The sequence below is a fragment of the Pezoporus wallicus genome, unplaced genomic scaffold, assembly GCF_028554395.1.
Source record: "Pezoporus wallicus isolate ANWC-B61680 ecotype Strahan unplaced genomic scaffold, APGP_CSIRO_Pwel_v1 contig_7073, whole genome shotgun sequence".
NCBI lineage: Eukaryota > Metazoa > Chordata > Aves > Psittaciformes > Psittacidae > Pezoporus > Pezoporus wallicus.
The window spans coordinates 6,710,946-6,727,090 of NW_026641326.1; the positions used below are offsets into that span (position 1 = coordinate 6,710,946).

Consider the following 16,145-nt stretch of genomic DNA (forward strand, 5'->3'; position numbering starts at 1 on the left):
TGTTATGTTGAATAATTGCCTTGAATTTTGATCAAAGGAAATTAGTTCATAGGGAGGATATGTTTCACTTTGAAAATTGATGAAAACTTTCCATATTTCATATCATCTGCTTTTGGTTTCAATTCATGGATGGGAGTAGGAGTGTTGTTCATAGAAACAGTGCAGTTACCACTGGGAATACACTGCTGTTAAATTTGGCATTTGGAATCTCCCCCAAAGGCTGGAACTGAACTAAAAATTGCTACAAGATCTTTGGGATAATTTCTAAAAGTGTGTTCTCACCCTTATTGTTTATGCCATTATTTTATTACAGTTGCTCACAGCCTATGCTTTCTGATGTGAGCATAAAATGGCGTTCTGCTTCCCTCAGCAAAGCCTCAGCAGAAACAGTTGTTTTCATTGGCTAACTTACCCTATTGAACTGAAATGCCGCATTATAGCTCGATATTGTACCAAATGACATGCCCTGACATCTTCCTTCCCTCTTCTACAAACTGAAGTAAATTGTGCATCAGAAAAAGCATTAGCTTTGAATTATATTGCTAGCATGAGAGTTGTAATGTCTCACTGATGTAATAATATTATGAAGGTTCATCATCATTATTTTAAAATTTGATTAGTAATTTGTAATGAAGCAAGGTAGTAGGCTACAGGCCATCGGTTCCTGCAGCAGTCGAGCTCCTGAGCACCGGCGTGAGGTGTGGGAGCTCCTACTCTAAATTAATCTGCTTGCACATAGCAGGGAGCTCAGTGTTCATGGAACACAGACTGCGACCATGAAGAGAAGCTTCTCCAAGAAGGACCCTGCAGGCACCTTACCTTTTTGTATTACAACTTTCTGAAATATCTCTACATGCACAACTTTTGCCTTAATGACATTTGTGTTTATTTAAGCATAAAAATTTTCCCTAGCTGGGGAAAAATGTTCTTTTCCAGGAAAGGATTAACAGAATAAAACAACTATCTTTGCAGAAGAAAACAGCACTCTGTTTCATAGCTGTGATTTTGCAAAGGAATCCATGCTGAATGCTCTGCCCACATTACGTTACATGCAGAGGTGGGATCTGGGCTTTGTGAGCTCAACTGAAAATACTTTCCTGTACAAAACCATATTGTAATAACATTACCAGTGCCATGAGATTTGGGGATATGGAATTAACAGATGATAAAACAAGCTTTTTGTGTATATATCCTCATGAACCAGGATGTTGACAAGTTTCAAAGTGGTTATTAACATCAAATGTACAGTGCTGACTATTTAATAATATCATACTGTGCCGCCTCTGTGCAGACAACCACAGTGTGCCTGCAGGTCTCTCTGCTAACAACAGTCATCAGCATAGGTGCTCCTGCCTCCAACAGGAATGTCTCCACCTGACGGTATGGAATATTGACTGTGCCATCAGAATCACCTGCATCCACCTCTGGCAGAAAGAGGCGGATGCCAGAGAGAAATACAAGCACTTGGAATACACAGAGGCATCTGCTATACCCTGAGTGCCTGCATTTTAATGGCAGGTACCACTACCTGCAGAGGAAATTACAACACTTGACTAGTTTCCCTTATTAAACATAGCTTTTAATTCAGATAGCTTTACACTCAAGGAGACTTAATGAAGTGATATGAGGGTGATGTCACCTTGGATGTCATTTATCAGAATGTAGATTACTCAGAGAGCTTTTCTAATTACCTGCAAGCGTAACCAGTCTAAAGGCACAGCCCCGATGATGGCTCAGACAATGACTTGCTCTAGGGTAAATGCTGTGAGAATACTGCCTGCAAGATGAAGTGACAGAAGTTTAGCAAAAGGCTTCATAGAAGTGGGACAGTTGTGTTTAGAATTTAAATTGGAACAAGAGAAAATGCCTCAAAGGATCCAGATTCAACTTCCCTGGCAGTGTGTAGGCAGGCTCAGTATCAGGACTCTGAATCTTTTTGGTCATTGTGCAGTGAGCAGCATCTCCCCCAGTCTTGTTGTGAGCAAATTCACATGCCATGCTACACACAGAGGAAACTCCTAAACCTGCCCATCCTGGGGCATCTCTGAGCCCTGGCCTGTGTTGGGTCCTCATGGAAGGCTAGAGGAAGAGAAGGAGGCCTTGGAGGTGGGTGATCCTGGGACGGGGCTTGCTTCATCAGCAGGATTTTACTGGGCGAAGATTTAGTGGCTCAGGGGCCAAATCCCTGTCAAATGTCAAGGAGCATCAATTATGAAAGGCTACTTTAAGGACTTTCTATCTGACAATGTTACAAGGAAGGATTGAAAGACCCAGGTGTCTTGGGTAAAAGTAATAATAATTAAAAAGGCAGCAATTTGAATGTGTGTATATCCACACACACTTGCTTCTGAAGCTGAGGAGAGAATACCTCGTGCCAATGTGTATCAGAGACTTTGCGTAAGATCAATAAATGACTTGCTTATCAGCCTGCTTTGGATAAAACTGTTGTTTACTGAGGAAAGAAGGGAACAGATTTCCATTTAGTAATGAAAAAGGTTAAAGTAGAAAAGGAATAGTTAGATGTTTACACTTTACAGTAAAGTTGTGTGGCATTTACCATATGTCTGACAGAATTTCCTGTAAATGCCTTTTCTATAAGGGGATTTACCCTTTGAAGGGGAAGAAGCAATACAAAGTGTTGAGAGCTGCACTTGGTCCAGGTTTTCTCAAAATAAAAAATGTGTCTGAGAAATATATCAATATACCCAAAACGATGGAAGCCCAACTCTGGGTACCTGGTGTCGTGGTTTGAGCCCAGCCTGTCAGTTCAGCCAGGCAGCCTTCGCTCACTCCCCGCCCTTGCTTACCCCCCACTCCCAGAGGGATGGGGAGGAGAATTGAAAGAATGTAACTCCCATGGGTTGAGATAAGAACAGTCCAGTGACTAAGGTAAAGCACAAACCACTGCTGCTGCCACCAATAATAATGATAAGGGAAATAACAAGGGAAGAGAATACAAGCGCTCACCACCCACCAACCGATACCCAGCCCGACCCCAGCAGTGAACTCGCCCTTCCAGGTAACTGCCCCCAGCTTATACACTGGGCATGACGTGCTGTGGTATGGAATACCTCTTTGGTTAGTTTGGGTCAGGTGTCCTGTCTCTGCTTCCTCCTGGCAGAGCATGAGACTCAGAAAGTCCTTCTTCAGAGTAAATATTACTGAACAGCAACAAAAAACATCGGTGTTATCAGCGCTGTTCCCAGGCTGAAAGTCAAAAGCACAGCAGTGTGCCAGCTACTAAGAAGGTGAAAAATGACTGGTACTGCTGAACCCAGGACACCTGGCATGTTACCCTCAGTGTGGCAATGTACTGTGTTTCATGTCCATGGAAAATAGGGATGGGAGAAGACAGAAAATTTTGGAAACCCACTTTATTACCTGTAGTTTGGTTTAAAATTATACCGAAAGCTGGGATTTGGTAGGTTTTGGGGTTGCTTTTTGGGGGGTTGGGGTTTTTTTTTTGAGGATAAGGAAGCTAGTAGCAGTATTCTATCTTTATTTTACCATCAGTCGAGATGGCTTGTTCTGTGAAGCCATATGTTGGGGGAAGACAAATAATGAGAAACAAAAGATGTAGCAAATAGCAGAGCCGGAGGATATCCAATTATTATTTATAATTTGACTACAAATAGTGATCTAGTGCACAAATAAGTTAGCAAAGTGCAATTTACTATGGAAAGGAAAATAGTTCTCAAAAGGCTATCAAAATTCCTCATCTCAGGGAAAAAATAAATTGCCCGAGATGTTTCAAGCAACTTACTGGCAGGTGGCCAACATCTAAAGCATTTTTGAAACAAATGCCAAGAGCCATGGTGTGCGATTCACTTTTTATGAGAGCAGCTTCATGGTCTTCTTTGGGATGAATATATATTGGACTTGAGGGTGTCAGAAGCCCTTAACTGTTCACAGTGCCCTAAAAATTGTGTCAGGGACAGGGGCTAAGTTTGGACTGATTCCCACTGATGGTGTCATGGGCTGTGAATGCCGACGGTGCTCCATCTCCGGCACTGCTTAAGGTTCAGGATGTCAGGTTTATACAAACAAATGTTTGCTGTTGCTAGAATGCAAAGGTGAAACCAAAGCTTCATTAGAACACTGCTGGTGTTTGCAGGGAACAGAGCAGAGTTGCGTTGCTGGTTGCTCCCAGCTCTTCTTAGCACCCTCTTCCTATTCATGGTAAGGGTTGTGGATATCACTGGATCTGGGTCCTACAACAAATATTCTTCAGAATTCTTCAGTTCAGTTCAGAATTCTTCAGGTCTTCAGAAATTCATAAGAAGCAGGTTTAGGAGGATCCAAACCATCCACAGTACATTTTTCTTTTGTCCAAGAATCTGCAACTTGAGAAAACATTCTGTCCATTGTTGCAGGTGTGCTGAACACGATGAGCCTGCCTTGAATTGCCTTCCCAAGGCTACACAGGGCTGAGCAGTTTGGTCAGCTCCCTTTAGTCAGCAGGCAATTTTCTGTGCATCAGGGTGATTTTTTCTGCAGCTACATAAAGGTGGGGGAATCTTATTCCATGTGTAACACAAAGACAAGCTGACTGATTTGTAAGCTCTGTGGTTGAACAGCCAAGACTGCGGAGGTCCATACTTTGTTGCTATCGCTCTTATCCCTTTTACTATTTTATTTTTTCCCCCATCATTCCCTCTCCTTTCTTCCCCCAAATCTTGGCCAGTGATAGTAGGTCTTTCTACTTGACCAAGTCCTTTTGTTAACACCTATTGTCATTATCTGTAAGCAGTCCTGCCTAGGCAGTAGTCCTAAACTGTACTGTAGTCCTAAGGAGTGGTTAGTCAAGGAACTGAAATACAGAAATATTTTAAGTAAAGCTGGTTGTCATCAATCCTGTATAAAAATTGTAAAGCAATTTCCTGTAGGACAAATACTGGCCTTGGATACCTTTCACCTTTCCCAGCTTTCCCTGGACACAGCAGGATTTGCATGCCTGTATCTCAGGGTGGATTTTTGCTCAGGATTTTATCGTGTGTGATTGATGACATAGGCATGAGCAAAAAAAACCTTTCAGTTAGCTGTTGTTACAGAGATTGCTCTGGGCAGTTTCTCCTCCAGGCTCCAAGGTATGGAACAAAATGTATGTTCATGTGTGTGTGCGAAGGTATATATTATTTCAGTGCAGAAAGGATAAAGACTAAAATTTATCTTCTTTTGCTTGCCCTGCAAGCTATGAATAAGGTTAAAGGGCAGACCAGGAGGGGAAATTTATCTTTTCAATTACATCCTGTGCTCTGATGCAGGTAAATAAGTGGCCTGGATAATTGTTTTCCATCTTTGCTAGTATAGCCTGACTCTTCCTCCCCACTTCTTTCTCAGGACACCTACATGATGTTTCCTTGCTAGGGAGTGGTTGATCTAGGTTTTTGTAACGTTTCCATTCACAGCTTCTGCCTTTTCCTCTTTGTGGTGATGATTGTCTTTCCAGTAGTGTGTGATCTTGGTTATAGACAGGCTTCTTCTCAAATTACAATGTTTAAAGGGGGAAACAAATTCAAGGTACATCTGAATGAAGCAGTATGCTCTCCAATAAACTGCTTGTTACCAAGTCCAGCTCACCTTTGGGTGACTCCTTTAACTTTTCTGAGCCAACACAGCTGTAGCCACAGCTTGGAGATGCCAAGATTTTCATGTAGATGTATGGTTAGCGAACCATATATCTTAGTTTTAACTTACATACATAGTTTTGACTTATATTTGAAATCCAGGATTTCAGTTCTCTATTTTTTTACTAGGTTGCATTGCATCTTATTTTGTAAATACTTCAACAATCTTCAGACTGTCAATGCATCCCAATGCTAACACCCATGAGAAAAACAAAAGTCAACTTTTTTGTCTGAAGTGATATGCACAAGTTTAGGTGTGAGTAAGCCATGTTAAGCACTAGCTTGCAAGTTGACTGCTTATGTGTAACTCTTTCTAAGCAAAATATTTTTTCGTATAATATCAAATTTTCCAAGTACACATTGCAGTTTAATGACTGTTATGCTTTGATTTCAAAAAGTGAATCTCATTTAACGTCATAGTACGTCAAAATATATGTACACCTGAAATTCCTGAAAGAATCGTGCAAGGGTCAGTTCATTAAACCAGCCTTGAAGAGTTTATTCTTAAGTTTTATGTGTTTCTAAACTCTTTTATCTTTCAGAAATACATTTCTTAAAATTGCTTAGATTTCTAGATTGCCAAGGTGAATTGCCACAAATCCCCATGATTTAAATGACTGTCGTCTTGCTATTTGCATACCTATTCCTCTATCTGCAAACTGCATTTTCATCCAAGTGCTAAAATACAAAGATAGCTCCAATTTAGCTTTCTAATCTTTAAAAAGTGCTTTTTCTTCACTTTTTCTTGATCACCATCTTCACCAGCAGTTATTGCTACAGGAAGCTTGCTTTATTTACAGGTTAGCAATATAAAGCTGTAAAGTGTCTGTGAGTTAGTTACATTGGTGCTGGCTATGCTGGTGCTGATTTTTTTATTTATGAGTGTAGTACTTCAGCACTGGAATATAGTTGAGACCTATTGCATGATTTAATAAGAATGTTGAATGCACAGAAGACATCTCAGGTAAGAAACTTAGGTCAGTTTTCTAGTCTAAAATCTACTCTGGTGTACACATGCATACCTGAGAACAGAAACTGTTACAGTGGCTTGAATCAGTGTAATTGAGGAAAAAAAATCATTGTCTGACAGATAGAAGTGGATGTAGTGTCACAAAACTCAATGCATCCCTGCAAACTTTCTGTAAACTGCTGAAGAATTATCATTGTTATTATTATCACCATCATTATGATGTAATATTGATATTTGTGGTATTGGAATAACAAATTTTCGGTAGGACTTTCATAAGCACTGTGCAAATGAGCACTATGCTCATTTTGGTTGTTACTGAAATACGTGTTAATGAAAACTAGTTACAGTACAGGGATATTTTTTTTGTTGTCCTTCTAAATGACAAATACAGTGTAAGGCATTGTGAGAGCCTGGTTTCCTAAGTTTGATTGGAGAGTGTTAGTGTATTGAGCTTAAAGCTGACTCTGTCTGCTTTCTGAGGGTTTCAGTGATAGTCACTAAGTACAGCTGAATCTCTGTATATCTGCTGCTGCAGATGTCTGACTGTGGGTCAAGTGTATATTAACTTTTTTAAAAAAAGCTTTTCTAGTTAAAAAAGACTGCCTAGCTTGTCACTGCCATAGAACAGTTGGCCTGACTTCCAAATTTGTTGCGCAATATGAATTTATCTCTCTTCATCAGAGTCACAGAAGGCTGTAGAGCTGTGCTGACACAGCAGGTTGCAAAGGAGATTAAGCAAGATTTCTCTTTAGCCATTAGAAGTAAGGCAGAAATTTTGTCCTACCACAGAAGGATGTTCTTGTGTGGTTAGCAGTAGAAACTTGAAAGTTCATTTGTTTTCCTGAAGAAAATCCACGAGGACGGGATTGAGGGGTTTAAGATAATGGCTTGTGTCTATAATGAGATCTTCTGAATTAGGATGGGCTGGATAGATGACTGTAACTACATAGCTGTGTTATTGAATCTTGCATTTCTTTGTAAAATGACAATACATGGATTATATTGCAAAGAGGGCTGATTGTCATGCTCTACTTATTTAAATTACAATATTTACTCTAGCATATTGTTAGTTTTTCTCAAGCTGTAGTACTCAGCTACTTTCAAATAGCGAGCTTATTTGGAGAAGCTTTCAGACTTTACACCTCCTTGTATGTAAAGTAATGTCTATATCATGAGTGAATATCCAAGGAGTAATAGCTCTGATCTTATTCTGGAGAGCCCTGGATATAGGTACTTGTCTATTAAAGATGGATCCATTTCTTTTCTGCTCTTGTGCATGTTTCTGGAGTACCACAAGTACAGCCATTGCAGCTGCAGAGGCTGAGCATTCTGTGTGTAGCTGGAGGAAGCTTCAGTATCATTATGAAATAGCATGTATAGGCACTTGCACAGTTACAGACTAATAATTGTAGCTGTTGCTTCATGGATGTCTCTTTGCTCACAAGCATCAGGCTTCTAATGATGCTTAAATATGCCGGAGATGGATGAAGAGTATGCATTTTTCTGTCAGCACTTAACCAGCTGCTGAATTCTAACTTGTGCAAATAATAGCTGCTTGTTTGAGACTTTGAGCATTCCACAATCTTTAAATTAAATCTCTTGCTAATGACGACTACCACTGGGTTCTTAGCAGCACAGCTATGTAAGTTCTTTTGAAAATGTGTTTAATCCTTCAGAAACTGAACCAATGTCTGAATTCAGCTAATGTAAGCACCAAAGAAGTGGGGTTTTGATATCTATCTGTATCAATTATATGTGATAAAAATTGTCCTTGCAATACTATGTATACATCGTATCACATTCCGTACATTATGATCAATGATGAGCCCAGAACAATCAGCTGAAGGGGAGATGTTGAGAAAATGCAGTATGAAAAACTGTTTTGTCAGCTCCTTCTCCATACAAGGAGGTGTTAAGCGTCACCCTTGTGGAGATGCAGAAAGGGTGACCAAGAGTACTTAAACTTGCATTTAATTTCTGTCATCTGAAGGAGATAGTACAAGAGGACCTCTTTCTTTCTGTATTGTCACTACTCTGGGTTTGGGGTTTGTTTTTTTTTTTCCTCTTTGTTGCAGTATTTTTCTCTTGTGAAGATTTGCCTGAAGCAAGAGACCTAACTGCTCAGTCTTGTAAGAATCATAATGATGGGCACTTGAAACTCTAGTAACAAGTGAGGTTAAATTATTTGTCATCACCTTCAAATAGATCTTTTGGAAGCAAAAACTGCTCATGTCAATAAATTGCCTTTGTGTTTCATCCTTCTCCTGACATCCCAAGGTACTCCATTTCAATTCCATGGAGCAGAAGTGCATTCTCATGAAATCGCTTTGTGTGTATATGTCTCAGGTGTCAGCTACTTCATTGCTGAAGAAAATAATGTTGTCGCATGACTCCTGAGATCACCAAGTTATGGAGAGTTAAAAAGAAAAAGATAAAAAGGCAACCTATAAAGAACAGGGCATGTAAGAGGAGCAGAAGATTCCCATATCATAGTGCAAATGGGGTTTATGTTTGCCTTCTGTGCTTTTGGTGTCTTCTGAGAGCATGGAGGGTGCATGGTTTCTTGCTGCACCCAACACCTGAGTTCATCCTTTCTCTTGCACCAAGTTTTGCTTCTTTGAGATGTCCACAGTGTTCTAACAAGACTGGGCTGGGGGTTCAAGACTACCTCTTTGCTAGGAGGCATACCCAGCACTGGGATTGCTATGTTTAGCTGTAAGAAGCTAATGACTTCTGGGTTTTTTATTCCAGGTATAATTAATAACTGAATTTCTCTACAGGCATATATGCAGGAGCTAGTCCTGAAGCATGTGGTAAAATTTTCTGGTTGGTTTCTTCAGCTAAACCAAGGAGGGGGAAAAAATTGTCACAGTACCATTGAAGTTGGAAATAAAATTGTGCCCATCACCTAGGTTTATTCCTGTCTGAGAACAGACTTTGGGCCTGATTTGCTGCTCATTGGATTAATATGGTGGTAGTTTGATATAAACTAGAAGGAGCACTGTTCAACTGGATATTTTAATTTTGTTTTTTTTTAGTGTTGAAGCCTGGAGGCTTTTTGACATATATAAAATGTGGGAATTGCTTTGCAGGTTCTTTTCTAGTTCAAATTTGGACTAAATTTTTAATTGCAATAAAGCCACTTTAAAAGGTAACCTATGTTCTAGATGAAGGATAGCAAGCTGTTGATCTAATTGTATAAGTTCCTGTATGTTTTCTGGGAGGGCAGTTAGAATTGACAATATATCTGGATTTATTTTGCACAAATTCTTGATAATAAACTCAACTAAGTGGCTGGTTCTAGTACAGGAAAGCATTCTTTTTACTGGAAATTCCATTGAGTTTTTCAAATCTTTATTATTTTCATACTGGGACACTGCTAATGTTGCTCTTCAGGGCTTTTTAAAGTGGATTTTGCTCAGGTTCCTTTCACAGATATTTCACTGCTAAAGGGTTTTTTTTTCCTGCTGTGCATTTGGCCAGCCATGCTTCTGGAACTTAATATGCCTAATCAGTATTGTTTGTGTGCAGCATTTCAATCCCAGATTCACTTCCGTTGGCATACGTTTCTGTTGCATTGCTAATTTGGTTATTTAGCTGAGCTGAAACCACTTAAAAGCATTTTCCTTGTCAGGGCCTGGAAATGTAGTAAGTTCTGCAATCAATGAGAGGGGAGTGAAATAATGAAAAGGACAGTATGTGGATCTTCACAGTCTGGAAGCTGTCTTACACTGCTGAATTATTTGCAGGATTTCAATGTTTCCAGTGTAGCTGAGATTTAAAATTGAGGGGGTGTGGTAATGGGTCTCTCAAACATGGTATGCAGGTTGAGTGGATTAGACATCAAAGGTGCAGTTTGGTAATTACAGAGGTAACCAAAGAAGGAGGAAAAATTTGAATCATTAAAGATGTTCATATAAGGGGATTAACATCTTTCCTTATCTTCAATGATTTTTATGGATATGTAGACATTATTTGTGCTGATAGAATTTCTGTTACAAGGTGGCGATTTCTGTGTGCTTTTTTGTAGTTTTGGTCTACTTCCTCTCCACTCAAGAGAAAAAAAGGATTGTCTGGGGGGAACTGCCTTTGTCTCCCGAGCTGGTACAAACATTTTAGCTGAGCAGCAACAGAAAAATGGACTTTTTGCTTCTGTTAAAAACCATTAGTTCTCACATTCATTAAAAACCTGATTTCCTTTTCTTATTGGTATCAATCAGCTAATTTAAATTCACTCATCCCTATTTCTAATTAAGGATGTTAACAAAGAAATTTCTCCCTCTTGTGTCCTCCAACTGAACATTTACTTTGATTGGATGTCTCTCAAATAGTTGCAAGCGCTGGTTTCTCATAGCTCCTGGCAGTAGGCAGACTTGCAGGTACTGCAGGAAGGTGATCAAGCCCTATGTGAGGTTAGAAATAAGTGTGATGCTGTAGGTAAAACAAGTGGAGTGTGGCCACCCTTGGAAAAGAATAGATTGCACTTCTGCTGCTTTCATCAATGCAGCTCAGAACACTTCACAAGCAGTAATTATGTTTCACAAAACCCTGGTGAGGTGGGGAAGTATAATCACACATCTTTCAGCTGGACAGATTGAATCATGCAGGTGTTACTTGGACAAGGTAAAACAAGAAGTGAGTGGACAATGCCATAAAAAAAAAAATAAAAATCAGAGATTCCCGATTCTCTGTTGTGCCTTCTTCAGGCTCTGAATATACCGTTTGGTTTGCTTAGTTGCAGTTCACACAACCATAAAAACAAGAAGACCACCTTCTTCCCTGGTTTTACAGTTATATTACATATCCATATCAAGTCTGAGAGGGAGAGAATGGTTAAGGCATGAGCCAAACACCTGAAATACTTTTTTTGTCACTGCAATTGAGTTCTTTTGGCCCTTTGTGGCTTAATTTCTGTGTTCCAAGTTTCCATATGCAAATATGCTTCCTTTCTCTCAAACTTTTTCTTATGCCTTGGCCTGTTGGATAGGAAGATCTCTGAGGCAGAGGGTTTGTAGTTTCGAACATGCTGGGTGCTGCAGCAATCAAGGAATGACTCTAAAACCACTGCTTTTCCCCTGTTGCAGTTGGAATGACATTAAGCATTTGGATTCCTTGAGTTCTTGCCTGCTAAAATATTTTAAAGGCAATCAGTGGATTCTGAAGGGCATTTCAGTCTCTGTAGGTTGGAAAGAGGAGGGGTGCGTAGTTAATGCAAACAGACTGAGCTACCCGAGGTGGCGTTAATAGCAGGCATGTTTCACTCAGTTCTCTGGAGCACCCCTTCGGTTGCAGCTCTGAAGTGATTCTTTCTTCCCTCAATCTGGCTGTCTTTCAATTATGGGATTTGCAGCAGAACAAAACATCAGACTTTAAATACCAGCTGTGCTTTATTTTAAATGCCTTCTTCTTTCAAAGATATACTTTGGGAGCACACAGAGTCTGGTGTTTTCTCTCTTTAAGATAGTCCCTGTAGGTTAGTTTCAAGGTTGTGATTATGGTAGGATTTGTTTCTTTGGACCACAGTAGAATAACTTGCAAGAAATGTTAATTATCCTACTATCACAAAAGGCTTGGTTCTGTTTCAATTAGTAAAACCATAACTTAATTTTTTTGATATTGATTAAAGCATTCAGTTCTTTAAGTGTGCTCTAGGAGGATTCATTTGTATTTGATATCAGGAAATCACTGTTCCTTACTGTCCTTCTGTGTGTGTGTGTTTGTTTCTAACATGCAGGACAGGAGAGAATTGGCAAAGATTCCCACTATGAGCAGGAGGGGAAGGTCCAGTTCGTGATCGATGCTGTGTATGCCATGGCACACGCTCTGCACCACATGAACAAGGACCTCTGTGCTGACTACCCTGGGGTCTGCCCTGAGATGGAGCATGCAGGAGGCAAAAAGCTGCTCAAGTACATCCGCAGTGTTAACTTCAACGGTGAGCAGAGCCCACTGCTTCAGTAGCACGTTGACCCATGTGACTTTTTTTCCACTTAATTTCACTTTATACAGTTTTTCATTCGGTGCAGATCAAGATTTTTTCATTGTTATGCTAGTTTGTGGCAGAAGACCGTGTGTTTTCATGTTTTGGCTAAGGCAAACAGGTTACTACTGCCCAAAGACAGAAATTGCTGCTGCTATTTTAGGATACCTTCCAGAAGACTGATTTCCTGTGGGAAAAGTAACTGGGTAAAAGCCTAAGCTTGTCTCTGACTAAGTAAGCCTGTTGAAGCCCTAGAAGTCTGTTAGCATCACACATCTTTTTTTCGCTTAATTCATGTTGGTTTTGTACCTAGAGAAAACTACGAGGATGAACCTAGCTTAACTGCATGCTCAAGAGGTGGGAGAGGACAGTTTAAAGGGCCAGGTCCTCTTGCAGAGCCAGACCCTGTGTGATTTAGAATAGTTACTTCAACATTCCTTCCTCTAGTAAGACTTCAGAGGAGACGAAGCATCCTGGGAATGAAGGTGGGAGCACTTTATCTTTTTGTCTTCTTATCACTTATCCACCTGTGCTTCCCAAGGGTGGCGGTGATGGTTGCAATACCAACCCACTGTTTCAGACAGTACAACTGGCTTTCATGTATTTTCCCTACACTGCACTGTATAAATAAGGCCTAAATATTAGCACAACTTTCATGCCTTTATATGTTTTACTGTAATTTTTTGGTTTCATACTATATATTGTTGTCGTGGTTTAAACCCTAGCCAGACAGCTTGTTCACCAGTGAGTGGTGCCGGGCTGACAGCAGCTGCAGCCCGCCCCCCCCCCCCTCCCCCGGGGCTCTCCCCTTCCCCGCTCCCGGAGGAACGGGGAGGAGGATCGAAAGAGTGCAACTCCCATGGGTTGAGACAAGAACAGTCCAGCAACCAATGTACAACACAAATCACCACCGCTACCACCAACGGCAACAATGATAAGGGAAAATAACAAGGGAAGAGAATACGACACCACCGGCCAAGAAAACAAGTCCCACCCGGAAGCCCGTGTCCTTCCGGGTAACTCCCAGTTACCCCCCACCCCGGGCATGACGTGCTGTGGTATGGAATACCTCCCTGGCTAGCCTGGGTCAGGCGCCCCGTCTCTGCTTCCTCACGGCTTCCCCTCCTCCCTGGCAGAGCGTGAGCCTCACAAAGTCCTTGGTCAGGGTAAACATCACTTAGCAGCAACCGAAAACATCGGTATCACCAGCCCTGGTGCCAGGCTGGAAGTCAAAACACAGCACTGCACCAACTACCCACGAAGGAGAAACATGACTGCTACTGCTGAACCCAGGACAATTGTTTCATAATATGAATGTTGTTTCAGGTAACAAATATTTACCTGCAGTCAGCCCAGAGGCACCCGAGCAGATTGCTTCCAGCAACTTAGTGCTATTGCTCCTTCATAAACCTTGTGGATGTACTTACCAGGAGGTCTTCTCTAACCTTAGCTCTGTGTAAGACTGAGATCTGAGATTTAACCAGGAGCCAGAAGTTAGACATCCAAATCCATATTTAGAACAGATTTAGGAAACTCCTGAAAAAAACATCCTTCTGAACTGGGTGAGGCAGCCAGGGCTGTCGTTGCCTGGGAAGAGGTTTGCATAAGCTTCACGTTCTCCTCTGGCAGCACAGTGAAGCGTTGCCTACAGCTATCTGCTAATAAACATTTTTATTAATAAACTTAAAAAAACCCACACATAGCCAATAGGACCTGAGAGATTTAAAGGCAGGAACACAGCTGGTGTCTCATGGTCAAGCTTGGTAATTTGTGCCAAGGATATTTTACTTTCCTGTATAAATCATCTTATGAACAACAAGGTGAATATGAGGAGATTTTAATTTCTTTCCTTGAAGTAAAGAAAGGTGAAGTAAGGTGTTAACTACAGCCAGGAGCAAATTTTGAGATGGATGATCTGAGGGAGGGAGTTCTGGAGTTCTACTTTCCTCATTTTGGAAGGTTAATTATAAATGACAAAGCTCCTGTAAATGTACAGCATTCATGTACAGTATTGCACTTGGGCCACGTTAGTACTGACAAGCAGCTTACACATGGTCATCTTGACAGTTCTTGCCTATAATGACACTGAATGGTCATCTGATCATTCTAATAGAGCTGAGAAATTATTTATGAGAAACTGGATGTCCAGCTAATGCTGCCTAATGTCCAGGTCCAGGAAGGGGCTTGCACCAGCTACGGTTTCCTTATTTGAGTTTCCTCAATCAGGCTTTTAAAAGATTATTTTTTCCCTCCATTTGTGATTTATTTACATGGCCATATGGTGTTTTTTATTGCTTCTATATGTGTAATTCATGTCCAGCATAGGGACTGAAGTAGTCATTTGTTTTTTAGCACGGGAAGGAGAATGGTGGCAAAACTGGGATAGTTTTAAACCTTTTTAACTTCACTTGGCTATCTGGGTGTTGGCATTTTCCATGGGGAAGGAACCAATTTATTTTACAGTTGATTATCCAGGGGCAGAGTTTAGCTTTTTCTTGTGACATTCATAGTGCATAAGTGCACATGTGTTTCTACACCCGGGCTCTGTGTTCAGCTGTAGCCCTCTTTGGGCTTGTTCCTCGGGGTATGGAAAGATGCTTTGAAACCAGTTTCTTCTTGGTACTTTGTAAAAGTAAATTCCCAGCATTGCTGTGGATTAGCTTGGTCTTACTACTGGCCCAGGATAAGGAGCCATCAAAACTTACCAAAAGGATTAGGCCAGCCTGAAAAGTGCAGAGGATGAAGCAATGGAAGAAGCAGTGAGAGAGGCTTTGGCTGGTCTGAGTAGTGTATTCCTGTTGATAAAATCTGTGAGCTCCTGGAACACGGTGCTTGTATGTTCCTTGGCCATCATGTCATGGCTGGGAGAGCAGGGTCAGAGGAGTGTGCTCCTCCCTGCAGGCTGCTGTGCAAGGACAAGCCACCTAGGAGTGGAACCAGATCAATAAGCCCTGGGTCTTCCTGACATTCACATTTCTGAAAACATAAAAATCATAGAATCATAGCATTGTTTGGGTTGGAAGGGGACTTAAAAGATCATGCAGTTCCAATCCCTATGCTTTGGGCAGGGATACCTTCCACTAGACCAAGTTGCTTGAAACTCCATTCAACCTGGCTTTGAACACTTCCAGGGGTTTTGAAGCTAGAACTTGAAAAGTCCATGCTTAAAATCCTGTTCTCTGAGACTTCTGTCTAAATTTGTAGTAAAACCAGAAAACAGAGCAGTGAGAGTGCTTTGCGCAAAGTGTGTGTCACAGAGAAAAAATGTAGCCCATTTTCAAGCATCTTGAGCCCATGAGCTTGAGATCCTCTTTGCATGTAATAGACCTCCTTGTCACCGTGCAGTTAAAATCATCCTGTCTGTACCTGCTTTTGGAGTCTTTTCTTCCTTGCAAAAGTATAATGACATTCATGCAGAAAGAGCTCAAGCAATGCTTTAATGAAGAGAGACAGGATTTGTGCGAGGAGCTCAGTGTGCATTTTGATATCATCACACTTCACTGAGAACAAAAAATCCCAAAGTAAGGAAAACTTAAAACCTCAAGTGCAGTGAGATTCTGATAATCTC

General features: G+C 40.9%; 1 protein-coding gene across 9 annotated transcripts in view; it reads left to right on the forward strand.

The window, feature by feature from the left end:
* GRM7 (glutamate metabotropic receptor 7) overlaps positions 1-16,145 on the forward strand; it is a 298,007-nt gene that overhangs the window by 186,414 nt on the left and 95,448 nt on the right. For 8 of the 9 annotated variants that reach the window (XM_057422886.1, XM_057422885.1, XM_057422878.1 and 5 more), the window contains one exon: positions 12,332-12,532. The exons of the other annotated variant lie outside the window; for it this stretch is intronic. In XM_057422886.1, coding sequence (XP_057278869.1) covers positions 12,332-12,532 — 201 coding nt within the window. The remainder of the gene's footprint in view (positions 1-12,331; positions 12,533-16,145) is intronic. 9 annotated transcript variants of the gene reach the window in all.